The 27,805-nt window shown below is 41.8% G+C and overlaps 1 protein-coding gene across 1 annotated transcript in view; it reads right to left on the reverse strand.

Moving 5' to 3' along the window:
* Nucleotides 1-27,805, reverse strand: part of ddx19a (DEAD-box helicase 19a) — an 87,804-nt gene that overhangs the window by 7,452 nt on the left and 52,547 nt on the right. Inside the window, exons 8-11 of the mRNA XM_078557675.1 lie at nt 13,617-13,794; nt 11,104-11,341; nt 10,691-10,853; nt 327-518 (exon numbers count right to left, since the gene is read on the reverse strand). Of these exons, the coding sequence (XP_078413801.1) occupies nt 327-518; nt 10,691-10,853; nt 11,104-11,341; nt 13,617-13,794 (771 nt within the window). The remainder of the gene's footprint in view (nt 1-326; nt 519-10,690; nt 10,854-11,103; nt 11,342-13,616; nt 13,795-27,805) is intronic.

A 27,805-nucleotide genomic window follows, 5' to 3' on the forward strand; every position in this document is an offset into this window, starting at 1 on the left:
TGGAAAAATGTTATTTTTAAGACATTTTGGTAGATCAGAAAACTTACAAGTTTGAAGTGGGGAGGAATAGCATTCATTTTATAACATAATGCATATCTGAAAGGTCCAACAGTCTAATATTGCAGGACACATTTTAGAGTATGACCATGGAATTTGAATTGAATAAATAGAACAATCCAAAGTTAGTCCACATGGAGAAATCGGAATTTGTTCAGTTTAATTGGATAATTCACCACTAATGCATCTCAGGTTCTGTAAAATGTGATTTATCTTCCTCATTGTTACAAGGTGTCAGAAATCTTAATAACAGAACCTAAATGACTTACTGAAATGGTCCTGGATTCGGTTGAGGATATTCATGCTGTATTTGCTGTCTACCATGTTAATAGCCAAGCCACGTTTGCCAAAACGACCTGTTCGTCCAATTCTATGAAGGTATGTCTCGCAGTCTGGGTTACCATCTTTATCCACTGGAAGGTCAAAGTTTATGACGACGGAGACCTGCTCAACATCAATACCTGGTTTGAAATTGATCACAAAGTTTTACCAAACAGCCAATTGCTTATCTGGAGATTACAAAGTAATTTAATAAAATGTAAGTGTTGAGGGGAAAAACAAAATCACATATTTCCTAAGTATATACTTTTTTTAAAAAAAAAGATGGTTGGGCCTAGGACACTACCCTGAGGAACTCCTGCAGTCGTGTCCTGGAGCTGAGATGATTGACCTCCAACAACCACAACCATCTTCCTTTGTGCTAGGTATGACTCCAACCAGCGGAGAGCTTCCCCTCCCCCCACCCCCACCCCCGATTCCCACTGACCCAGATCCCCAGACCATTAACCTGTGTCTCTGGATTACTGGTCAAGTGACAGTACCTCTCCCGTACTCAAAGGCTTTATTATTTTATAAATATATCTCTATTATGGAAGTCTGTAAACATTTATTTCTTCACTCCATTCTCTTCTCTTTTTGAAGGTGGCAATTCAGGCTGGGACACTGTTCCATGTGCCTGCCAGTACTCTGGCTACCCTTCTGATTTGAGTCATGATACCAGACTATTGAATTGATTGTGTGTGAACATATGAACGAATGAGGACCCACCTCCATTAGCTTCCATAAAAAAAATTGCACTCGTGTAGTACCTTTACATTTTTTTTAAAATTCCATAGATTAAGGAAATGGACATGGAGTTCTGGAGAGATCAGGAAGGAATGATTAACAGCATGGTCAAAAAAATGGGTCTTAAAGTTTTTAACGGTGAAGGAGAAATGCGGATACAGAGGAGCTCAGGGCAGGAATTTCAGGCTGATGGGCTTGGCCACCTATGGTGGGGCTGAGATTCTGGAGTCAAGAGGACACATTACAGGAGGGATATAGAACTGAAATAGGTACATTGAGGGATGGGAAACTAGAGCAAGTTAGTGAGGATGGGGGAAAGAGGGGAGGGTGGGTTATGGACAGACGAGTTTTTGGGCAACTTTTTACTTACGTAGGTTGGCACTTAAGTGACCAGCAAAGTAGACATTAGAAAAGTGGAACCAAGATCTCAAAGGTATGAATAAGAGTCTTGGGGCAAAGAGGTTAAGGCAGGTAAAATTGTGCAGGTAGAAATATGGGGTCTTGATAATGGATAGCGTGTTGGTGTTTGAAGCACAGCTCTGCTTTGGACAGGATGCCAAGGATTTGCATGATCAAACTGAGCCTGAACAAAAGGTTGAGAACAGAGATGAAAATCAAACTATTGAAGCAGACCCAGAATACAATGGCTTTGGTCTTCCCATTATTCAACCGGAGAAAAAAATTGACTCATCCAATAGCAACACAATTTCAGACAAGATTATTTGAAAAGTCACAGCAGCTTGAGTACGCTTAAGTCAAAATCCAGAAATATATCAACGTCTTCTAAGTTACAGAATTCTAGGTATACTGCCGATACTTAATATAATTGAGTTTGATCAGGAAATCATAGATTACTATTTATTGAGTAGAGTTTTCTTCACCCTTGAATGATATGTAACTTCCATATGCAATAACACATCTTAGTTTGCTAGGTTCTAGAAATGCCATGTTCTGAGTAGGCACAAGTAGATACTGTCATGGCACTGCTGCTGTACATATAAGCGCATGTTTGTAGAAGGAGTTGGCCATTTGGCCCCTTGAGACTGCTCCGCCATGCAATAAGATCATGGCCAGTCTGATTGTAATCTCAATTCCACATTCACACCTACCCCCGATAACCTTTCTACCCCTTGCTAATCAAGAATCTATCCACCTCTGCCTTAAAAATATTCAAAGATTCTGCTTCCACTGCCTTTTGAGGAAGTGTTCCAAAGATTCAAGACCCTCAGAAAAAATTTCTCCTTATCTTTGTGCTAAATGGGCGAACCCTTATTTTTTTAAAACAGTGACCCCTAATTTTAGATTCTCCCAAAAGAGGAAACATCTTTTCCATATCGACCCTGTCAAGGCCCCTCAGGATCTTATGTTTCAATCAAGTTGCCTCTTATTCTTCTAAACTTCAGCGGATACAAGCGTAGCCTGTCCAACCTTTCCTCATAAGACAACCTGTCCATTCCAGGTATCAGTCCAGTAAACCTTCTCTAAACTGCTTCCAATGCAATTACTTACATCTTCCTTAAATAAAGAGACCAATACTGTACACAGTACTCCAGATGTGGTCTCACCAATGTCCTGTATAAAAAGCATAACCTCCCTACTTTTGTATTCAATTCCCCTCACAATAAACAATAACATTCTATTACTTTTCCTAATTACTTGATGTACCTACATATTAACCTTTTGAGGTTCATGCACAAGGACACCCAGATCCTTCTGCATCTCAGAGCTCTGCAATCTCTCACCATTTATAGAAAATGCTTTTTTATTCTTCCTGCCAAAATGGACTTCACATTTTACCACATTATACTCCATTTGCCAGATCTTTGCCCACTAACTTAACCTATGTCCTATTGTAGCCTCAAGTCCCCCTCTTTCCTACCTATATTCTATACTAATAAGTAAGAAAACTTACTTTCCTACCTATCTGTGTCATCAGCAAATTTAGCAACCATACCTCCTGTCCCTTCATCCATCCAAGTCATTTTTATAAATTGTAAGTAGTTAAGGCGCCAGCACTGATCCCTGTGGTACATCACACGTTATATCTTGCCAACCAGTAAATGACCCACTTATGCCTACTGTTTCCCGTTAGCTAGCCAATCTTTCCGCAATAACCTTTGATGTGGCACCTTATCAAATGCCTTCTGGAAATCAAAGTACAGCACTTCCACCAGTTCCCCTTTACCCACAGCACATATTACTACTTCAAAGAACTCTAATAAATTGGTTAAACATGATTTCACCCTCTCAAAATTATGGTGACTCTCTCCAATTACCTTGAATTTTTCGAAGTGCCCTGCTATAATGTCTTTAATAATAGCTTCTAACATTTTCCCTATGACAGATGTTGAGCTAACTGTCCTGTAGTTTCCTGCTTTCTGTCTCCCTCTCAATCTAATGGAACCTTCCCCAAATCTAGGGAAATTTGGAAAATTAAAAGCAATGTAATAACTATCTCAACTATCTCTTTTAAGGTCCTAGGATGAAGTCCGTCAAGACCTGGGGATTTGTCAGCCCGCAGCTCCAACAATTTGCTCAGTACCACTTCCTTGGTGATTGTCATTTTCCCAGAGTTCCTCATTCCCTTCCATTTCCTGATTTGCAGCTATTTCTGGGATGTTACTTGTATCCTCCATGGTGAAGACTGATGCAAAACAGTTCAATTCATCTGCCATCTCCTATTTTCCAATTTTAATTCCCTAGGCTCACTTTCTACAGGACCAATGCTCACTTTGTTAACTCTGTTTTTAACATGTATAGAACTCTTACTGCTGTTTTTATGTTTTTAGCTAGCTTTAGGTCGTACTATAATTTTTCCCTCCTTATTAATCTTTTAGTCATTCTTTACTGTTTTTATATTCTGTCCAATCTTCTGACCTGCACCCATCCTTGTGCAATTATATGCTTTTTATATTTAATACTATCTTTAACTTTTTTAGTTAATCATGGATGGTGGGTCCTCTCCTGTTGGAATTTTTCTTTTTTGTTGGAATGTATTTATGGTGTATTCTGAAGTATCCCTTTATATGTCTGCCATTGCATCGCTATTGATCTATCCCTTAACCTAATTTGCCAGTTCACTTTACCCAGTTCTGCTTTCATGCCCTCAAATTTGCCCTTATTTAAGTTTAAAATATTAGTCTTGGACCCACTCTACTCTTCTCTCCCCCAAACTGGATGTAAAATTCAATCACATTATGATTACTGCTACCTAGTGGTATTTTCACTATGAGGATATGAATTAATCCTATCTTGTTGCCAATACCAGGTCTGGTTGGCTATCCTGAAAACACTGAATGAACTCCTCACCTAGGCTACCTTTGCCATCCTGATCTTTCCCAGCCTATATGTTGATTAAAATCCTCCTTGATTATTGACATACCTTTCTGACAAGCTCCCATTGTTTCTTCCTTTATACTCCATCCTACCGTGTAGGTACTTTTAGGGAGCCTGTACACAATCCCATAAGGGACTTCTTGCCTTTATCATCTCTATCCAAACTGATTCTACATCCTGGTTTCCTGGACTAGTAATCCAGAGGCTCAGGCTAATGCCCTGGGGACATGAGTTCAAATCTCATGATGGCAGCTGGTGAAATTTAAATTCAATTAATAAATTTGGAATATATAGTTAGTCTCAGTAATAGTGACCATGAAACTATCAATTGTTGTAAAAAGCCATTTGGTACATGAAACACCCTTTGGGGAAAGAAATCTACCATCCTTACCTGGTCTGGCCTACATGTGATTCCAGACTCTCAACAATGTGGTTGACTCTCAACTGCCCTCTGAAATGGCCTATCAAGCCACTCAGTTCAAGGGCAATTAGAGATGGGCAACAAATGCTGGCCTTGCCAGTGACACCCACATCCCATGAAAGAATAAAGAAAAAAAAAAGAACTTGGGCCATGCTCTTCAGTAATCATTAATTAACAGAGCAACCCCTCCACCTTTTCCTCGCTTCCTGTCCTTCCTAAGTGTCAATATTCAGGTCCCAATCTATGCCCTCCCGCAGCCATCTCTCTGTTAATGGCTATCAGATAGTACTTATTCATTTCTACTTGAGCTATCAGTTCATCAGTTTTATTTCGAATGCTACGAACATTCAGAGCCTTTGGTTTTGTCCTTTTAAAATTATTTTTGCAACCTCCACCCTTACCTGCTGATTTACTCTTAGAATTATACTCTCTATCCCTTCCTGTCATGGTCTGCTCATCATTTCCCATATTAGTACCTTTCTCTCTTGCCTTGTCGCTACTCTTTGATTTACCACATCTTCCCAAATTTGATCCCTTGCCCTTGTTATTTAGTTTCAAGTCCTCTCTACTTCCCTAGTTATGCGACTCACTGGAACACTGGGCCCAGCACAGTTTCAGGTGTAGAACATCCTAATGGTACAGCCCCACTTTCCCCGGTATTGGTGCTAGAACCCACTTGTACCACACCAGTCTTTGAGCCACGCATTCATTTCTCTAATATTTATTTGCTTTATGCCAATTTTCACATGGCTCAGGTAATTATCCAGAGATCATCACCTTTGAAGTTCTGCTTCTTAATTTGGTGTCTAGCTCCTCACACTGACTTTCCAGAACCTTTTTCCTTGTCCTGCCTATGTTGTTGGTACCTACATGGACCACAACAAAGGATCCTCTCCCTTCCACTCCAAGTGCCTCTCCAGCCCTGAGCAGGTGTCCCGAGCCCTGGAATCGGGCAGGCAACACAGCCTTCTGGACTATTGGTCTTTGCTGCAGAGAACAGTGTCAATCCCCCTCACTATACTGTTTGTTACTACCATGATGTTCCTTTTGCTCCCCCCACTTGAATGGCTTCCTGTGCCATGGTGCCATGGTCAGTTTGCTCATCCACCCTGCAGCCCCCACTCTCATCCAAAAAAGCTGAAAGAACCTCAAGCCTGTTGGACAATTGCAAGGGCTAACACTCCTGCCCTCTGGGTCCCCTTACCTGCCTCACTTACAGTCACACCCTCCTGTCCCTGACTACTGACCAAATCAAAAGACCCTATCCTAAAGAGTGTGACCACCTCCTGGTACAAAGTGCCCAGGTAACTTTCCCCCTTCCTGATGTATCGCAGTGTTTGCAGCTCGGCCTCCAGCTCAATGACTCTGAGCCGAAGCTCCTCGAGCCATAAACACCTACAGTAGATGTAGAAGATTTGTCCTGGATCACAATGGCATCCAGAAGCCTCCACATGCTTCAGCTGTGACACATCACTTGTCCTGCCATCCTTAAAGCATTGTAATTTACCATTAATTTATTTTATTTCATTATTTATATTCAGTTTTGATATATTTTGTTAACCTTACCACCAGTTTGTATACTATTTAATTAGGAAAAGTAACCTTTGGAATAGAATAGACCTCCAGCATTTACTCACCAAGCAGCTAGCTTCTTCCCCTGCAGAAGAACTGCTTCCTACATGGTGAAAGCATTAGAAATAGCAAAGGAGCACCTACTTCCCCTCTTCATCTAACTCCCTCAGCTCACCAAACTCCCAATACTCTTGTTCAAAGTCGCACTCCAGTCTTCTAGGTGCTGCTGACTGCCTGTCTCGGGGTCCTCCACTCCTCTCTGTGCTGTGGCAAATTCTCTCTCATCATGTTTTTTAAAAATTTGTTCATGGATGTAGGTGTCGCTGACCCGGCCAGCATTTATTACCCACCCCTAATTGCCTAGTTCAGAAGGCATTTCAGAGTCAATCACATTGCTGTGCGTCTGGAGTCACATGTAGGATTAAAGGACATTAGTGAACTAGATGGGTTTTTACAACAATCGATAATGATTTCATAGTAATCATTAGATTTGTTAATTCCAGGATTACTGAATCCAAATTCCACTATCTGCTGTGGTGGGATTCGAACCCGGGTCCCCAGAGCATTACCCTGGGTCTCTGGATTACTAGTCCAGCAACAATACCACTACGCCATCGCCTTCCCAGAATGTATGTCAAATAAAGAACTAGGATCTGCCATGATACCAGTTTTTCTGGCCTGAAACTAACCAGCCACTTACCACAATTTTATCAGAAATGGAATGGGTAGGAATACTTGTGGAAGAAACATATCAACTGAAGACACTCTCCTACATAGATATTCTATATATTATTCGTTCTGAATTTGCCCCACAATATAGCACAATGCCAAAGTAGACAAAAAGAATTAGCAAGTTGAAGCTCGTGAGAAGAAGCTATAAATTAACTATCGGGGCAACCTGTCAAAAACATTACTATGGGCTACAGTAATACTGAGTAAATGTGTAAGTATGCTACATGTGGTAGCAGCACTTTTGCTATCAACTGGTTCTCAACAAAGGTATCCAGGAAGTAGCTGTCCAATGGGAATAATCCTTAGTCTGCCAAGATGCTAACAGAGTAGGCTGCATTCATTCTTAATTACTGTCTGCTTTTGCTTTTTGAGCCACAGAAAATAAAAATTTATTTGCCACAAGCATAGGTGGTGAAAAGGCCAATGTGAGTAGCAAAGAAGTATCAGCTGAGAAAAAACAAAGCCCCTGGAGTTGGTGTCTGATGTGAAAGTGTGAGAATTGGATGCACTATGTAACCAAACGTCACAACCATGACCCCGCCGCCAAACATCAAGCCACTATTTCCAGGGCTATCACTGACCTCATCTCCTCTGGAGATCTTCCCTCCACTGCTTCCAACCTCATAATCTCCCAACCTCGGACTGCCTGCTTCTACCTCCTCCACAAACAGGACTGTCCCGGTAGACCGATCGTTTCAGTCTGTTCCAGCCCCACGGAACTAATTTCTTCCTATCTTGACTCCGTTTTCTCTCCCCTTGTCCAGTCTCTTCCCACCGACATCTGAGATTCCTCTGATGCCCTACGTCATATCAACAATTTCCAGTTCCCTGGCCCTAACTACCTCCTCTTCACCACGGACGTCCAATTCCTCTACAGCTCCATCCCTCACCAGGATGGGCTGAGGGCTCTCTGCTTCTTTCACGAACAGAGGCCCGAACAATCACCATCCACCACCACTCTCCTCCATCTGGCTGAACTTGTTCTTTCACTGAACAATTTCTCCTTCAACTTAGACCGTCTCACTTCCTTCAAATAAAAGGTGTGGCTATGGGTACCCGTATGGGCCCCAGTTATGCCTGTCTCTTTATGGGGCATGTGGAACATTCCTTGTTCCAGTCCTACTCAGGCATCCTCCCACAACTCCTTTTTCGGTACATCGATGACTGCTTCGGTGCTGCTTCATGCTCTGTCTGGGCCTAGAAAAATTTATCAATTTTGCTTCCAATTTCCACCCCTCCATCATCTTCACATGGTTCATCTCCAACACTTCCCTTCCTTGACCTCTGTCTCAATTTCTGGTGATAGATTGTCCACCAATATTCATTACAATCCCACTGACTCCCACAGCTACCTCGACTACAGCTCTTCACACCCGCTTCCTGTAAGGATTCCATCCCGTTCTCTCAGTTCCTTTGCCTCCGTCGCATCTGTTCTGATGATGCCACTTTCTAAAATGGCGCTTCTGACATGACTTCCTTCTTCCTTAACCGAGGTTTCCCACCCACGGTGGTTGACAGGGCCCTCAACCGTGTCTGACCCATCTCCCGTGCCTCTGCCCTCACACCATCCCCTCCCCCCCAGAACCATGATAGGGTCCCCCTTGTCCTCAGTTTTCATCCCACCAGCCTCCACATTCAAAGGATCATCCTCCACCATTTCCACCAACTCCAGCAGGATGCCACCACCAAACCCATCTTCCCCTCGCCCACCCTGTCGGAATTCCATAGGGACCATTCTCTCCAGGACACCCTGGTCCACACCTCCATCACCCCCTGCACCTCATTTCCCTCCCATGGCACTTCCCATGCAATCGCAGAAGGTGCAAAACCTGCCCCCTTACCTCCTCACCACCCAAGAGCCCAAACACTCCTTTCAGGTGAAGCAGCACTTCACTTGCACCTCCTTCAATTTGGTCTACTGCTTTCGCTGCTCCCAATGCGGTCTCCTCTACATTGGAGAGACCAAACACAGACTGGGTGAATGCTTTGTGGAACAGCTTCGGTCTGTCCGCAAGCATGACCCAGACCTCCCTGTCGCTTGCCATTTCAACACTCCACCCTGCTCTCATGCCCACATGTCCGTCCTTGGCCTGCTGCATTGTTCCAGTGAAGCTCAACGCAAACTGGAGGAACAGCACCTCATCTTCCGACTAGGCACTTTACAGCCTTCCGGACAACTTTCAGTTCAACAACTTCAGACCACAAACACTCTCCTCCATCCTCGCCCCTTTTTATCCTTTTTTTCAATATTCATTTTTATTTCTAAATTTTTATCCACTTTTTATTTTTATTTATTTTCATTTTTATTCATTGTTTTATCCCCACCTTTTATCCTATTTTCGATCTTTTTTCCCCACCACCATCCCCTCCCCCAACAAGGGCCATCTGTCGCTTGTTCATGTTGTTCTTTTCAGAATACTTACCCTTGTCCTGCTATTATCACATTCTGCTTTCTTACCTTAATGCCACTATCAGCACCTCCTTTAGCCCTTAACTCTAACATTAATGCCCCTTTATCCTTTTGTTCATGAGATCTTTGTCAATCTCTCCTTTGCCTCCACCTTTCGCTGGCCTTCTATCCAGCTTCACCTGCTCCATGCCCCTTTAAACAGTATAAATTTCATCAAATTTTTACTTCTCTTTAGCTCTGAAGAGTCATACGGACTCAAAACATTAACTCTGTTTTTCTCTCCACAGGTGCAGTTGGACCTGCTGAACTTTTCCAGCATTTTCTGTTTTTGTGCCACAACCACGTTTTCAGATACTTTCTCTACTTATGGTCTTCCTTGCAATCGACAACCTATGGTGTGTGAAAAATGCATAATGAAGAATGTTTTTAATTAGGGCTGAGGGCTGAACTTTAGCAGACAGAAACAGGTTGGTTGAGTTCGGGTCAGATGTTAACTTCTTAAAAATCTGACCCCCACACCTCAGCCAGCTCTAATCTATCCATTTCTGTGTTTAATGGAGGTGGGGCAGGAAAAGACAGCCAGTCCACTTCCGGGGGGCAGGGTGGAAATTTAACTATTTTAATGGGACAGCAGGTCTGTGATTTAACCTGTCTTGCAGATTCAACAGTGAGTGGCCAAGTTTTTCAGGTCCTGGAAAGCCTGGTGATGAAGGAAGGCAGGGGTTGGTTCAATAAGAGATGTGTCCTTTCAGCCATGCTTGTGGGGCAGAAGCAACAGCAATGCTTCCCCCACCCTGACATCCCCTAAACTCCCTCCAATCCAAAGACCCCAGGGTCAAAAATCAGTCCCCCCTCAACCAGAGAGTCAGGGAGCAGAATTATCTGCTCCTGCTGCATGCCCTGGGCTCAACTCTACCTGACTGGAAGCCAAGTGTGTCAGCCTGGCTGCCGTCTGGGCTGGGAACCTGTCATCGACAGAGACACTCGCAACGGAGTTAAAACTCTCATCCAAAACTCTGACCACACCCTTCTGTTGTAACCTGCTCCCATTAACATCGAGGTCTCAAATTCTGTTTGAGCTGTGTCTCATAACTTACCTCTTGCACAAACATTAGTGGTGACAAGTACTTTTTCTTTGCCGTCCCGGAAACGCTGGATCACAGAAGCTCGTTGCTCCACCATCATCTCTCCACTCAGCAGTGCAACTTGATGACCTTCTTTAGACAATTCTGCTGCCAGCCAACCGGCAGTCTTGCGAGTCTGTAAGTAAAATAGCAAGCTACAATCAATTTGTGTAGAAATCAAGAAAGCTTTTTAATGCAAGCTAGCCATTAGAAGTCAGAAAAAATAACATTGTTAATGGGCACTTGTGATTTGAATATCTATACTCAGGTGAAGTTGACAAATCTCAGTTGTTTTTAGAGAGAGGAGAAAGTGGCTGGAGGACTGCACCGTGTTTATGGATAAGACTGGTAAACAGGTTCAAGGACTAGTATTGCCAGCTACTCACATGACAGAAGATCATGGCCTGTGCTATGGTAATTGCTCCATAAATGTTGCACAGAGCATGGTATTTCTCTTCCTTGTTGTCGCACAGCACATAATACTGTTTAATTGTATCCAAGGTTTCTTCCTCTCGCTTCAATTTGATAATATTAGGATCTGGAACAACCTTTTGGGCAAATTTCCACACAGATTCTTCAAATGTAGCTGAGAACAGCAGCATCTGACAGAATTTAGGCAACATCCTGGAAATGGGAAAGAATATATTATAATCCGGCTAATTTCATTACTTACTTATTTGCATCAAACTATTCTCAGAATCTACATATTCACCTTTATTCAAACCCAGCAGCAAAAGAGGAAATTAAAGTGTCAATAATTGTAATAACATAAGAAATGAGGATAATTAATAATGAGGAGGCCATTCAGCCCTTCGAGCCCAGTCTGCCATCCAATGAGATCACGGCTGATCTTCTATCTCAACACCATTTTCCTGCACTATCCCCGTATCCCTGAATGTTTTTAATATGTAGAAATCTATTGATCTGTCTTGGACATACTCAACATCTGAGCTTCCACAGCTCTCCGGTGCAGAGAATTCCAAAGATTCACCATCCTCAGTGAAGAAATTCCTCCTAATCTCAGTCTTAAATGGCCTGACCCTTATTCTGAGACCGTGACCCCAAAGATATTATGGCAGGGCACTTAGAAAAATTCAAGACAATCTGGCAGAGTCAACATGGTTTTGTGAAAGGGAAATCATGTTTAACCAATTTATTGGAGTTCTTTGAAGGATTCGCATGTGCTGTGGATAAAGGGGAACCTGGTGAATGTGCTGTACTTAGATTTCCAGAAGGCATTTGATATTGTGCCACATCAAAGTTATTGTGAAAAATAAAAGCTCACGGTGTAGGGAGTAACATATTGGCATGGGTAGAACATTGGTTAGCTAACAGGAAGCAAAGAGTTGGCATAAATGGGTCTTTTTCTGTTTGGCAGGGTGTGATGAGTGGTGTGCCACAGGGATCAGTGTTGGGGCCTCAACCTTTTTCAATTTATATAAATGACTTGGATGAAGGGACCAAAGGAATGGCTGCTAAATTTGCTGACAACACAAAGGTAGGTAGGAAAGTAAATTTGAAGAGGACATGAGGAGGCTACAAAGGGACATAGATAGATTTAAGTGAGTGTGCAAAGATCTGGCAAATGGAGTATAATGTGGAAAAATGTGAAATTCTTTATTTTGGCAGGAAGAATAAAAAGAAGTTTATCTAAATGGTGAGAGATTGCAGAGCTGAGCTGCAGAGAGAGCTGGGTATCCTAGTGCATGAATCACAAAAGGCTAGCATGCAGGTACCGCAAGTAATTAGGAAAACTAATAGAATGTTATCGTTTATTGTGAGGGGAATTGATTACAAAAGTAGGGAGGTTATGCTTCAGTTGTACAAGGCATTGGTGCGACCACATCTAGAGTATTGTGTATAGTACTAGTCTCCTTATTTAAATAAAGATGTAAATGCGTTAGCAGTTCAGAGAAAGTTTACGAGACCAATGCCAGGAATGGGTGGGTTCTCTTATGAGGAAAGGTTGGACAGGTTAGACTTGTATCCAATGGAACTTAGAGAAGACTAAGAGGCAGCTTGATTGAAACCTTTAAGATTGGGGTCTTGACAGGGTAGATGTGGAAAGGATGTTTCCTCTTGTGGGAGAATCTAGAACTCGGGGTCACTGTTTAAAAATAAAGGGTCGCCCATTCAAGACAGATGAGGAGAATTTTTTCTCTCAGAGGGTAGAGTGCCTTTGGAACTCTCTTCCTCAAAAGGCAGAGGGAGCAGGGTCTTTAAGGCAGAGGTAGATGGAGTCTTGATAACCAAGGGGGTGAAAGGTTTTTGGGGGTTGGCAGGAATGTGGGTTGAGGTTACTATCAGATCAGCCATGATATATTTAATGGCGGAGCAGACTCGAGAGGCTGAGTGGCCTGCTCCTGCTCCTAATTCATATGCTTGTATGGTTCTAGAACCCTAGCCAAGGGGAACATCCTATCAGCAGCTACCCTGTCGAACCCAATAAGAATTTTCTATGTTTAAATGAGGTCACCTCTCATTCTTCTAACCTCAAGAGAATAAAGGCCCAGTCTTTTTACTCTTTCCTCAGCGGTTAATCCCCTCATCCCGGGAATTAATTTAGTGAACATTCACACTCCCTCTATGGCAAATATATCTTTCCTTAGTATACATAAAAGTGATTTGGAAAATCTTAACAGAGTTCATATTGAATATATGTTCTACAACAAAAACTAATCATAACTAGTCACTAATTGAAGGCCATGAAGGTGGTTGTTAAGGGGTATCAAAACTTTACACAGGTACAGAGAGCAGGCACTCAGGTGTGCCAGTCCAACAACATTACTGGGGCAGTAGAAGGTGGAAGTAATTGCAAGTCCCCCATTAATAAATAATATTTGTTTTCCAGTTTAAGCCACACAGAAGAATGCTTTAGTCCCATAATTAGATAACCTACCTCTGAATTCTAATGCTCTGGTCTTGGTGTCCTTGAGTTGCAATCATGACATCAGCTTCATCTAGGACAAAAACTTTAATTTTCTTAGTATCTATGAATCGGAGCTTTGTGCACCAGTCCATAACTGTCCCAGGTGTGCCAATAACAATTTGTTCTGAAATCTTCTGACCCTTCTCAACTGAAAACACAAAAGATATTATACAATCTAAAATATGCAAATTAGTAAAACTGCATCCAGTCCACTAACTGTCAATAGTCAATTTGGGCAGTTATAGAACAATTGAAGGAAAACTATAATGCAAGAGTTACCTCAGTATTCTGATTGTCAAAAAAATAAAAACTTAACTATGGTTAATTTCTCAAATTTCTTATGTTAAATGGTAAGGTGGTTAAGAAGGCATATGGGATACTTGCTTTTATTAGCCGAGGCATAGGATACAAGAGCAGGCCGTATGCTGGAACTGTATAAAACACTGGTTAGGCCACAACTGGAGTATTGCGTGCAGTTTTGGTCACCACATTATAGGAAGGATGTGATTGCACTGGAGAGGGTGCAGAGGACACCTACCAGGATGCTGCCTGGGCTGCAGGGTCTGAACAATGAGGAAAAATTGGATAAGCTGGAGTTGTTTTCCTTGGAGCAGCAAAGGTTGAGAGAGGAGCTGATAGAGGTGCATAAGATTATAAGGGGCATAGATAGGGTGGATAGGAAGGCACTTTTTTCCATTAGTAAAGGGGTCAATAACCTGGGAGCATAGATTTAAGGTAAGAGGTAGAAGGCGAAGGGAGGTGCTGAGGAGAAACGTTTTCACCCAGAGGGTGGTGGGAGTCTGGAATTCACTGCCTGAAAGGGTGGTTGAGTCAGAAACTCTCATAACATTTACAAAGTATTTAGATATTCACTTGCATTGCCATAGCCTCCAGGGCTATGGGCCAAGCTGTGGAAAATGGGATTAGTGTAGTCAGATCTTTGCTGACCGGCACAGACACAATAGGCCGAATGGCCTCCTTCTGTGCTGTAAACATCTATGAGTCTATAAATTTTAAATCTACAATCAGCTCAGTCAAATTCCAAAAACTACAAAAATGTTTTAATTAATTCCGGGGATGTGGGTGTCACTGGAAAGGCCTCATTTATTGCCCATCCTTAGTTGCCCTCAGAAGGTGGCAATGGCCTTATTCTTGTTTATAGTGGCTTGTAATAAGTGAAATTGTGTAGCCAGCCACTCAGAGGGCAGTTAAGACGCAACCATTTTGGTGTGGGACTACATTCTTGTGTAAGCCAGGCTAGGTAAGGACACTAAGTTTCTTTTCTTTAAAGGGCATTAGTGAACTAATTTGTTTTTCAAATTTGACTGAGAACAAGTTATTATTCTCGATTTATTCTTCAAGGGGTGGGTTTTTAGCCCAGTCTCTGGATTACTATCTTCCCCACCTTCTAACTACACAATGTACAATAATACAATGAGTTGAATGTACCAAGTGACAAAACACTGCCTTTCAGTAGGAAATCTTTTTACTCAATGTAAATATTCAAACTCCTGAAAATTTATTTTCAATCTCTATTCTTGTGAAATGCCACTGTGCCATTCAGACCAGCAAGACATGAGGTTTAATCACTGGTCTATGTTGATTAGTCTATTGATCTGTGATGGCATAAGTTACGGCATAACAATTGTTCTCAGTAGCCACAGGTTAATCAGTAGAGGGGTATAAATTCCTGATCTTGGTCAATATCCATCAAGATTTGTTGAAAATGTGCATGGATGGACTTCTTGGGGTACATTATGATGGCTTCCATTGTTGAAATAACTAGCCAACACTATCACTGCTTAAGCTGATATATCGCACTTTAGAGAGTTACTGTAGCATTTGTAACTATTTTTAGCACAGCAGAAGGAAGGAAAGTGTGAATGAAACAAGATGTATGAATGAGAGAGGAGAGGACATTATTTCCACTTATTACTGAACAGGAGGAGTACTGAACAGGAGTACAACAAGGATACCAATAAAAGTACTGGACAGGTGTTTAGGAGTTTAAAGGTAAAATACGAAATGCAGAAAACATTGGGGTTCACAATATACTGGAGTACAATTCAAAAACAATTTAATGAGTTAATTTGTTAATTGTCACAACTGCCTACCACTGGGAATTCAGACAGCATGCCTACGGATCCTAAAAAAGGTTATCTTTTCATGATTTAAGTTATACTTTGTAAAATTGTTATCGTCTCTTCCAACAGTTGTTCAATATATAAACACAGTAGGGGTGATCTCACCAGGCTCTGTTGCTGGCATGAAGTGTCACGAGCAGTGAGTGAGAGAGCTGGGATAGCAGTGCTAAAGTCATCTTTGAGAAGCGTCACATTTAACAAGACTCAGTGCTAGCTTGGTAGCCTAGAGAAATTCTCTCAGGTGTGTAATGCCAGTACTGGAAAAATCCCAGGTTCAATCCTGGTCTTTGCTGATTTAGCAAATCTCTGCCAGGTGATGCGCAAAGCCCTACAATGTCTTTGCACTAAAAGTTCCATTATTTCTTGGATTAAGCTTGCAATTTATTTGCAAAAAATAATGAAGTCCAAGATTTCCATATCTGCTTGAATATACATGAGCTGAACCTGCAAACCTATCAGCTGGCAGTAGACATTATCTATATTTGGTTGATACTCAGTAGCTGTCAGAATGTAATGTATATGATATAACTTTAATTTTCTCAGCTAATAAATTGTATACTATAGCTATTTAATATATGCTTAATTCTGCTGTATAATTCAAGTGCTGTCAGCCTTGGTTCAAGGATGAAGCCACAAGATTCCACAGTTTAAACAAAACATGTTTTGCTATACAAGAATCAAACAAAGCAAACACTAAATACCATCTTAACTAACCCCCTATACTCTAAAACACAGAATCAATGCAAGTTAAACATGAATTAACAGGCAAATTGCAGTTGGTTATAAACTATAAATTACACATTAAATAGTAGATACAACAAAGATACATTTTCAAATTAGCTCAGCAGCCCATTCAGCATATAGTTCGTCAAACTCAGTCACAAAGTTCTTTAAAACACTGTTTTCCTCGTGAAGAATTTCACTTTCTCTTTTTCTAGGATGTAGCCTGATTCCCAGCTGAAAGCAACACACAACCAGCCCCAGTTTCATGTGGAGTCTTCAAAAATGGCACACGTCTGCAGAACCTCCTCAATTCGGGGTCTGGATGGCGTAGATCCATTAATGCTATCTTCAAGTAACAGAGGCAGGCCGTAGCAACTTATTCTCAGCTTCTGTATTTAGTGTCTTCTTCGGCTTGCTTGTACTGCACCACTGGACTCCCCAACTACTGCTGAGCTCTGAGGGCCATGTCCTTTCATATAGAATCAACCAGAAAATTGTTGCCAATTCTCAGTTTCAATCTTAGTTTCCTTAGCACCTGGGACAGTCAATTTCCTTCTTTCAGTTTCCTTTCTCAATTGAGGTCTGTCTTAAAAAATACAAGCTTTTCCCACACATTTCATCAAACTCTTGCTTCTGAATTAGAATCTTCTGGGTTCAAGCCCCACTCCCAGAGACTTGAACACAAACTACGCTGAGACTTCAATGCAATACTGTTGGAGGTGCAGTCTTTCAGACAGCACTGAAACTGTATGCAGGTGAACAGAAAAGATCCCATAATGCTCTGTAGAACAGGAAGAGTTCTCCCAATGTATTGGCCCTACCCTCCACATAACTTTAGTCAGATTTGAAATCCTTTTGGATAGCAGTCAGTAGATAGACAAATTATCTGGTCACTTACCTCAATGCTGTTTGTGGGGCCTTGCTGTGTGCAAGTTAGCTGTTGAATTTCCCAACATTACCACACTTTAAAAGTGCTTCACTGACTATAAAGAGATTTGGAACATCCAGAGTCATGAAAAGCACCAAATGCAAGTTGTCATTTTCTTCATTAACCACTGGAAGAAAAATTGCTTTACTCTAACATTGTGTCATACTACTAGCAATATGACCGTAGCCACACACATTAATATAGCCACCCTAAATAAAACTGAAGAAAGCGACCAAGCCAGGGATGTGTAAAATGAATAGCTGCAATTAAAATTAACATAATTACACTACTGCAATTCAGGGTGCACGTGCTGAATTTCTTTTTAAAAATAGGTGATCTGAGCAGTAGCAAGCTCAAGTGCATCAGGTCTGCTGATCTATCGAATGTTAACCAATATTGGGAATTGTAGAGATACTGGCCACAAGCTTCCAATGCTCTTTAGATAGAGGTGGGGTTGTTGGGGGTCAGGGGCTAATTCCACAGGCTGTCTCCTGTGCTGTAACTATGATAATTCTCTACTATTCAGGAGGATTTCAGATCTGCCTAAATTTGCCTGGAGGATTACATGGAGGAGAACCACTCAAAAGGATCATTTTAAAATTGTTTAAAAACTTCAATTTATAAGATATTCAGCATTTCATTTCTTAAAGGATAATGTGCCTAGTTGTAGCTTTGTGATGCTCTTGCTGAAGTCTACTGATATCAGTGTTCTCCTATCTCTTTAGGTTTCCTTGCTCCAAAGCACCAGTAATGTGGCCAGTCTCTTGAGCCCCTGCCAATGTCACATATATCAGATGCTAAGGAGGTGCGTGAGCTTAGCCCAAGGTGAGACTCCATCGCTCAGACAAGGTCATCTTCCCTCTTTAGTCAAGCGTGTGGCATCATGAGCAAGTCCAAACTCCACCAGTAAAATGTAGCACTATTTAGATTTTCCATATTTTACTGTTTTCAATTCAGTATATAGAGAAACTTAAAAGGGAATAAAACAAGCAAAATAGTATGGTGCATCAGCACCTGGGAGTATGGCAGCTACTGAGATACTTGTAACTTTATTTGAATAATCAAAGTCCTTTTGTATTTTGTATTAAAGCTAACAAATGCATAGGTCACTCAAATTCTGAAAGGATGTCATAATTTCTTACATATGATATAAGGGGAAGATGTGGCATAGTGGTAATGTCTCTAGGCTGGTGATCCAGAAACTGAGGCTTATGCTCTGGGGCAGCTGGTGGAATTTGAATTCAGTTAATAAATCTTGAATGTAAATCTAATCTCAGTAATGGTGACCATGACAGCTATCATCGATTGTTGTAAAAACCCATCTGGTTCACTAATGTCCTTTAGGGAAGGAAATCTGCCGTCCTTAACTGGTCTGGCCTCCATGTGTCTCCAGACCCATAGCAATGTGGTCAACTTTTAACTGACTTTTGAACTGGCCAAGTAAGATACTCAGTACAAAGGCAATTAGGGATGGGCAATAAATGCTGGCCTCGCCAAAAAAATGAAAACCTCATTTTATGATATATTGTAAGATGTAAAAAGAATACTATAACGCACATTTAATTTGCCTTGGGGGTGGACTTTTTGCTTATGCTGCAAGCCACTGACCATTATACACTTTCCTCCAGCAGAGGGCAGAATGGTTTATAGTCTGTAGGTTCCCCACAATCTTCTTTCAATGCTTCTCTCTAATCCCCTGGCAGCAACTGCAATTCAAGCCAGTCAATGCTGCTGTCGCTCCCAACTTCACCATATGAAATATCACACTTCAATGCTGGACTCTGTCTCAGCAACAAGCAATGATAAAATACCCCCAACTACAGCAGGTAAATCAGAGTGAAAGTAAAGTCTGGAACTCAGTCATTGGTTAGAAGGAAAGTGCGCCACCATTCAGGTATCTCCATTTTATTTTTATAATACATTGAAGATACTGAATATCATTCGAGTGTAGAAAATGTGACCTTTTGTTAATAATACTGAGTAGGTAGCTACATTACTTTTAACTTAAACTAAATTGGCAAGATAAATGTTTGAGAGTTCAGTCCTGAAGCCACTGCAATTTGGTTGCTGAAAATGCATTTAACCCTTTATGTGACAGAGCAAATCCCAAAGAACCTTTTACCCCAAAGAACACTTTTACTCTTGCTGTATGTATGGAATTAGGACCTTTTCTTGGCTACTTCATTAAATCAATTACATTTCACAACATGGGTCACAGACTATCAAATTCAGCTCCTATCACCATATACACTCATTTATATAGGGACTCAAATATAAGAAGAACATGTGGTTTAGTTTCCACCCAAAAACACACTCTTCAAACAGCACAAAATCTAATTATAACACCAACATTTCCCCTCTGATTCCCCCTCTCAACTTGCACATTAAAATTAAATCTCCTGCTACCCGGGTAGTCCTAGTGATGTATAGGCAAAGCACATATGATGATAAAAGTTTATCCATTGAGTAATGCAGGCTATGAAGATGTTAAAGTTGATGCTTGGTCCGTGCTAAGTTAGTGCCCAGCTGTAAGAGCAACAGTGGGTTCTACCATTGATCTTAGTTAAGAAAGTGTTATATAAATAGGACATGAAAAGAAATCAAAACTGCATATATCAAAACTTTATTCCTTTTGCTATTTTAAAATGGACTTCTGCTGAACCACAAAATGGCTATAGGTCACATGACTCAAGATTGGCTGTTCTGGAAGGTTCCAACAGAGATTACAAGTACAAAAGAATGCAGTGGAGTGTAGTAAATAAGACTGGTGAGTTAGAGGCATAGATTGCCATGTGGAGTTACGATGTGTTGTAACAGATGGACTGGGTGTTAAATATTCCTGGATACAAGGTGTTCAGGAAAGATAAGAAAGGAAGAAAATGGGGAGGGTGGCAGTATTGATTAAGGAGAGCTTTGCAGTGCTGGAGAAAGGATGTCCCAGAGGGGTCAAGGACAGAATTTACTTGGCTAGAGCTAAGGATCAAAGAAGGTGCATTGCTTAGTGTAGTCCACTGGCCAACTAGTGGGGAGGGTGTACAGGAACAAATCTGCCAGGAAATGATAGAAAAGCACAAAAATGATAGAGTAGTTATAATGGGAGACTTTAATTATCCAAAAATAGATTGAGAAAGTGATAATGTAAAGGGCAGGGAGAAGGAAGAATTCTTAATGCGACCTCAATAGAGTGTGGGGGTTTGGTGAGCTGCACAAATCTTAAATCTCTTTCTAAAAATCTAATATTGTTTGTATTTAACACTTAACTGCAAGTGCTGTTTAAATTCCAAGTCTCATCCATGGGCCTAAGCAGGGAGATAGAAGCTATCCATTGACAGCAGATGAAATAGTTAATTAAGGAACTAGCTAGAATTGGTTTACTTCTGTAATTGAGTTCAGTCTTTTGTTTCAGAACATTTAAATCCAGACATTCTCAGAGCGACCAGCACTGGAGTGCGACCTCAGTGAAATGAGTTTGGTGTGGGGGAGGGAGGTACTCCTTTGCTTTTCCGAACTTTTCCACTCTGTACGAATTGGTTCCAGCTCTACTAAAGGGAAGAAGCGAGCTGTTTGGCGAGTATCCAGTACGTGGTTAAGGTCAACTCTATTCTAAGGTTCAAACAGTACAGGAATGTGTGGTAAGATTAAGAGATCATAAAAGAAAATAAATAATAGAAAATAATTATAATAAAAGCAACATAAGGATGGCAGGACAGGTGATGTTTTATGGCTGCAGCATGTGGGAGCTCCTGGATGCCAGCGTTATCAGGGCAAACACGTATGCAGCAAAAGTCTGTGGCTTGAGGAGCTTTGGCTCAAAGTCATCGAGCTGGAGGCTGAGCTGCAGACACTGCAACACATCAGGGAAGGGGAAAGGTACCTGGATGCTTTGTACCAGGAGGTGGTCACACTCCTTAGGATAGGGTCTTCTGATCTGGAAGGCAGTCGGGGACAGAAGGATGTAATTGCAAATGGGATAGATAAGAGCATCCAGGGCACAGGAGTGCAGGAGTGTCAGGCCCTGCAATTGTCCAACAGGTCTGAGGTTCCTTCAGTTTGTTTGGAAGGGAATGGGGACTGCAGGGTGGATGAGCTGACTGACCATGGCACTGTGGTACAGGAAGCCATTCAAGTGGGGCGGGGGAACAAAAAGGAATGCAGTGGTAGTAGGAGACAGTATAGTAAAGGGGACTGACACTGTTCTCTGTAGCAAAGAGCGAGAGTCCAGAAGACTATGTTACCTGCCCGGAGCCAGGGTTCAGGACACTTGGAGAGAAACTCACATTGGGAGGGGAATCCAGTCGTCGTGGTCCATTTAGGTACCAATGATATAAGCAGGACAAAGAAGGAGGTTCTGCATTGTCAGTATGAGGAGTTAAGCACCAAATTAAGCAGAACCACAAAAGTAATTATCTCTGGATCATTACCTGAGCCACATACAAATTGGCATAAGGCAAATAAGATTAGACAAATGAATGTGTGGCTCAAAGACTGGTGAGGGAGAAGTGGGTTCCAGTTCGTGGGGCACTAGCACCTGTACTGGGGAATGTGGGGGCTGTATCGTTGGGGTGGTCTATACCTGAACTGTGCTGGGGCTGATTTCTAGCGAGCCACATAACTAGGGAAGTAGAGGGGGTTTTAAACTAAATAATGAGGGCAAAGGGGACAGAGAGCCAGTCCCAAGCTAAAGAAAAAAAACCCAAAATTCCAGGGGAGTGGAACAGGAAGAAGCCCCAAACAGACCTTCTAGTCAAAGGAAGGACAGGAACCTGGAAAAGGCCCTGATATGTGAAGTTAAGTGTGAGGGGCAGAGAGAAAGGCTCCCAGCTTCAGATTTAAAGAGACAAAAGCTGCAGAAAGCAGATTTAAAGCAAGAACAGCTTGCAAGAGGGAAGAAGATCTAAAGAGACGAGTGAAGATCTGCAATTCTTTGCTATGGGCATGAGACGCAGTGGTGTACTGTTGTCGGCTGAGTCGGTGAGACAGCGTGCATGGATGACATCTTGAATGCGTGTGGTGACCCAGGGAAAAGGAACATCGGAAGGAGAGTTTGAAACCCTGAAGGTGAACACTTGTGAAAGGCGGCTGACTGAAAGTGTCGGTTTGGGAGAAAATTCAAAAGCTAGTTCTTGGAGCGTGGAGATCGGAAACCCTCGTGTGAAAGATGGAGTTCAGTGAGCCCAGATGGCTTGCGGCGGGACAAGCGTTTGGGGGGTAGTTAATGAGAGATCCAAAGCATCTGATTGAGGTGGCATCTGTCACTTGGTTCCAGAGTGTGCTGAATCTAAACATAGGGTGTCTATTGGTTACATGGAGCATGTACTTACTGAGAACATTAGAGTATAAGACAGCTTTTATAACTTGTGTTATCCTTACAAATATGTATCTATCTGTAAAGGTATAGTTGTGGGGGAAGGAATATTGTAATATAGTTCATTTTTTCTTCAAAAGAATGTTTTATTCTTTTGTTAAAAGTTCATCAGCTGACTCCTGTGACTCTGTTCAGTAATTACTCTCCATGTATCCAAACAAATAAAAGTTAGGATCTATCAAGCTGGGTTCCACTCTGGGATCAGGCTCGTCCAGGGGTAACCTGAGCTAGGATCATAACAGAAGGGACAAAGGGTACAAATCTAAGAGTAAATCAGGAGATAAGGCTAGACGTTACAAAAATACTAAAAGGACAAAACTAAAGGCTCTGTATCTAAACGCACATAGCATTCGAAACAGAACTGATAGCACAAACAGAAATAATTATGTATATTCTGATAGCCATTACAAAGGCATGGCTATGGGATGACATAGGCTGGGACCTGAATGCTGAAGGGTATGTGACATTTAGGAAGGACAGGATGTTAAGAAAAGGTGGAGGGGTGGCTCTGTTAATTAATGATATTAGCACATTAGAAAGGGGGGCCGAACTTAGAAGTGGTTTGGGTTCAGGTGATAAATGATAAAGGCAAGAAGTCACTTGTGGGAGCGGTGTACAGGCCTCCTAATTGTAACTACAGGGTGGGGCAAAGTATAAAGGAAGAGACATGAACTTCCTTCCATCATAAGGTTAGAAGTGGGGATGTTCGCTGATGATTGCACAATGTTCAGCACCATTTGCGACTCCTCAGATACTGAAGCAATCCATGTCCAAATGCAACAAGACCTGGACAATATCCAGGCTTGGGCTGACAAGTGGAAAGTGACATCCACACTACACAAGCGCCAGGCAATGACCATCTCCAACAAGAGAGAAACTAACCATCACTCCTTGACATTCAATAGCATTACCATCGCTGAATGCCCCACTATCAACATCTTGGGGGTTACCACTGACCAGAAACTGAACTGGACTAGCCATATAAATACTGTGGCTACAAGCGCAGGTCAGAGGCTAGGAAGTTTGCTGCGAGTAACTCACCTCCTGACTCCCCAAAGCCTGTCCACCATCTACAAGGTACAAGTCACTTGCCTGGATGAGTGCAGCTTCAACGACACTCAAAAAGCTCAATATCATCCAGCAGAAAGCAGCTCAGTTGATTGGCAACCCATCCACAAACATTCACTCCCTCCCAACACTGACACAAAGTGCCAGCGGTGTGTACCACCTACAAGATGCACTGCAGGAACTCACCAACACGCCTCTTGCAAACCCACAACCGCTACGAACCAGAGGGACAAGGGCAGCAGATACATGGGAACACCACCACCTGAAAGTTCCCCTCCAAGCCACTTACCATCCTGACTTAGAAATGTTTCGCTGTTCCTTCACTGTTGCTGGGTCAAAATCCTGGAACAGCAGTGTGGGTGTACATACACCACATGGACTGCAGCAGTTCAAGGCAGAAGCTAACCACCACCTTCTCCAGGGCAATTAGGGATGGACAATAAATGCTGAACTAGCCAGCGACGCCAACATCCCATGAATGGATAAGAAAAAAGATAATGGGAGCTTGTCAGAAAGGTACGGCGATAACCATGGGGGATTTTAATCTACACAGAGACTTGAAAAATCAGATGGGTGAAGGTAGTGTAGATGAGGAGTTCACAGAATGTTTCCAGGATAGTTTCTTAGAACAGCATGTTCTGGAGCCAGAGAGCAGGCTATACTAGTCCTGGTATTGAGCAACGAGATAGGATTAATTGATAACCTCGTAGTGAAGGCAACGATCATAACATGATTGAGGCTAGTATTTCAAACTTAAATAAGGCCAATTTTTGACGGCATGAAAGCAGAGTGGAACTGGCAAATAGATTAAGGGATAGGTCAATAGAGATGCAGTTGCAGACCTTTAAAGGGATATTTCAAAATACACAGAATAGATACATTCCAATGAGAAAGAAAAATTCCAAGGAGAGGACCCACCATCCGTGGTTAATGAAAAAAGTTAAAGATAGTGTCAAACTTGAAGAAAAGGGATATAATTGCGTAAAAGATGGATGGCAGGTCAGAAGATTGGACAGAATATAAAGAACAGCAAAGAATGACAAAAAAATTAATAAGGAAGGAAAAATTAGAGTACAAAAGAAGGCTAGCTAGAAATATAAAGACAGTAAGTGTTTCTACAGATATTTGAATAAGAAGAGACTTAAAGTAGTGTGTTTGTCATATAGTGTGTGTCTGGGAAATTAATAATGGAAAATAACGAGATGGCAGATGGCCAGCATTTATTGCCCTTGTTCAGTGGGCAGTTAAGAGTCAACCACATTGCTATGGGTCTGGAGTCACATGTAGGTCAGCAGATTTCCTTCCCTAAAAGGACATTCGTGAATCCGATGGGTTTTCACAACAATCAACAATGGTTTCCATGGTCACCATCAGACTTTTAATTCCAGATTATTTTTGTTGAATTAATATTTCACCATCTGTCATGGTGAGATTCGAACCTAGGTCCCCAGAGCACTACCAGGGGTCTCTGGAATACCAACCCAGTGACAATACCACTGTGCCTGCAGAGTCTCGATGCTGTCTACCTGGAGTTCTCGCGTGTGAAGAAGGGCCGGTGGTCCCGGCAGATGTCTGAAGTTCTCACCAATTGGTCTCAGCTTTGCATGCCCAAATGCAGACTAGTTACACTCAGTTGTGGGTTCTCTGGCTATAGGTTGATAGCTACACACAATTTTAGGTAAGGTAGAGAGAGAGAACCAGCTAGGGTAGCCTTCCTTTCTCAGCTTGTTCCCCGACTAGACTGCCTTCAAAATCAGCAGGTTCACAACTTAAGTTCTTTTTCCCTCTCTCCCATGTGATTTCCATCAAGTTACCAATCTTCCTTTTCAGTTTTATTCCCCATTAATTAAAGTGATTGCAGTTCAAAACAATCAGATCTTCCTCAAGTACCATAGAGGTCAGATGATTTCTTGGAAGAGGCCTGTTTGCTGACAGTTCCAAGATGAAATTATGGCATTCTTTTAAAAAAAAATCCCAGGTTAGCATCCAAATGTTCAGAGCATGACATGTCCTTCCATTTTGTAAAAGAAAAATTCAGTGTGAGAGATATGATTCTAACAGTACACTGGCTAACAACCAGATTCTGATTGCAAATGGATAAATTTCAGTGTTTCATTCACTGGTGCATAAGATGCTTATATCCAGTATTGTCTTTGGCAGATTTAATACTGACAAGAACTACATTAAGCAAAACATTTCAGATATTTTTTCATGGGATGTGAGCCTCGCTGGCAAGGCCAGCATTTGTTGTTCACAGTCCTGAGTTGTGCCTTGTAGATGGTAGACAGGTTTCGAGGAGTCAGGTAGTGGGTTACTCGCTACAGAATTCGACTTCTGAGATATTAAACTTGAGCTCATTCAAAACTCCATGACCGTATCTTGTATTGCATCAGCCGGGGCTCAGTCACTTGCCTCTGTGCCAAATGGCTGTGTGTTCAAGTCCCAGGACTTGGCACAAATATTAAGGCTGACAAGGCTGACAGTCGGAGGTGTTGTCTTTTGGACAGGATGTTAAGCACCTGCCTCCTCAGGTAGACATAAAAGATCCTGTGGCAGCATCTCAAAGAAAGCCAGAGTTCTTCCTAGTGTCCTGGACAATATTCATCCCTCAATTACCATAAAAAAAGATTATCTGTCACTATCAGATTGCGATTTGTGGAAGTTTGCTGTGTGCAAACTGGCTGCCATTTTTCCTACATTATAACAGTGAATATGCTTCAAAGAAAAAAAACTTCATTAGCAGAAAAGCACTTTGAGACATCAGGTGGCTTTGAAAGGTGCTACATAAATATAAGTTTTTTTTATCCCAACTTAGAATCATAGAATGGTTATAGCACAGAAGGTGATGATTCAGCCCAATGAATCCACGCAGGTCTCTGCAAGAACAATTTAGCTTGACCCATTCTCTGGCCCTGCAAATCTTTCCCTCCGGGTGTTTATCCCATTCCCTTTTGAAAGCTATGATTGAGTTTGCCTCTACCAGCCTTTCAGGCAATGCACTCCAGGTCATGACCACTTGCTGTATAAAAAATGTTTTCCTTGTGCTGCCTTTAGCCCTTTTGCCAATCTCTTTAAATTCCTGCCCTCTGATTCTCAACATTCCTGCTAATGAGAACTGTTTCTATTTACTCTGTCTAGACCCCTTATGATTTTGAAAACACCTCTACCAAATCTCCCCTTCTTTAAGGAGGGCCACCCCAACTCCACCAATCATCCTTGTAACTGAAGTCTCTCATCCCTGTAGCCATTCTCATAAAACTTTCCTGCACCCTCTCCAAAACCTTCACATCCTTCCTAAAGTCTGGTGCCTAAAATTGGACACACTACACTCCAACTGAAGCCAAACCAGTGTTTTATAAAACCTCATAACTTCCTTGTTTTTGTACTCTATACCTTAATTCATAAAGCTCAGGATCCCGATGCCTTATTAACCACTATTTCAACCTGCCCAGCCACCTTCAACCATTTGTGCACATATACCCCCAGGTCTCTCTGTTCCTTCATCTCCTTTAGAACTGTGTCCTTTATTTTATATTGCCTCTCTTTGCTCTTTCCACCAAAATGCATCATTTATAACTTCCCTAATGACATCTACCACATATCTGATCATTCCACCAGCCTGTCTCTGCTCTCAAAGTTCATCACTACACTTCTCACAGCTCACTCTAGTTATAATTTTATCAAACTTAAACCACATTACCCTCATCAACCAATACTCAATGAAGTTAGTTAAACATAATTTGCCTCTAACAAATCTATACTAGCATTCCCTAATTAAACCACACTAAACCTTGTTCAAATGGTTATTAATTTTGTTTTGTATCATCATTATTTATAAAAGCTTTCCCGTCACCGAGGTTAAACTGACTAGCTTGGAGTTACTCTTTTTTTGAACAGTGATGTAAGATTTTCAATTCTCTAGTCCTCTGGT

Source organism: Cetorhinus maximus, chromosome 15, assembly GCF_964194155.1.
Source record: "Cetorhinus maximus chromosome 15, sCetMax3.hap1.1, whole genome shotgun sequence".
Lineage (NCBI taxonomy): Eukaryota > Metazoa > Chordata > Chondrichthyes > Lamniformes > Cetorhinidae > Cetorhinus > Cetorhinus maximus.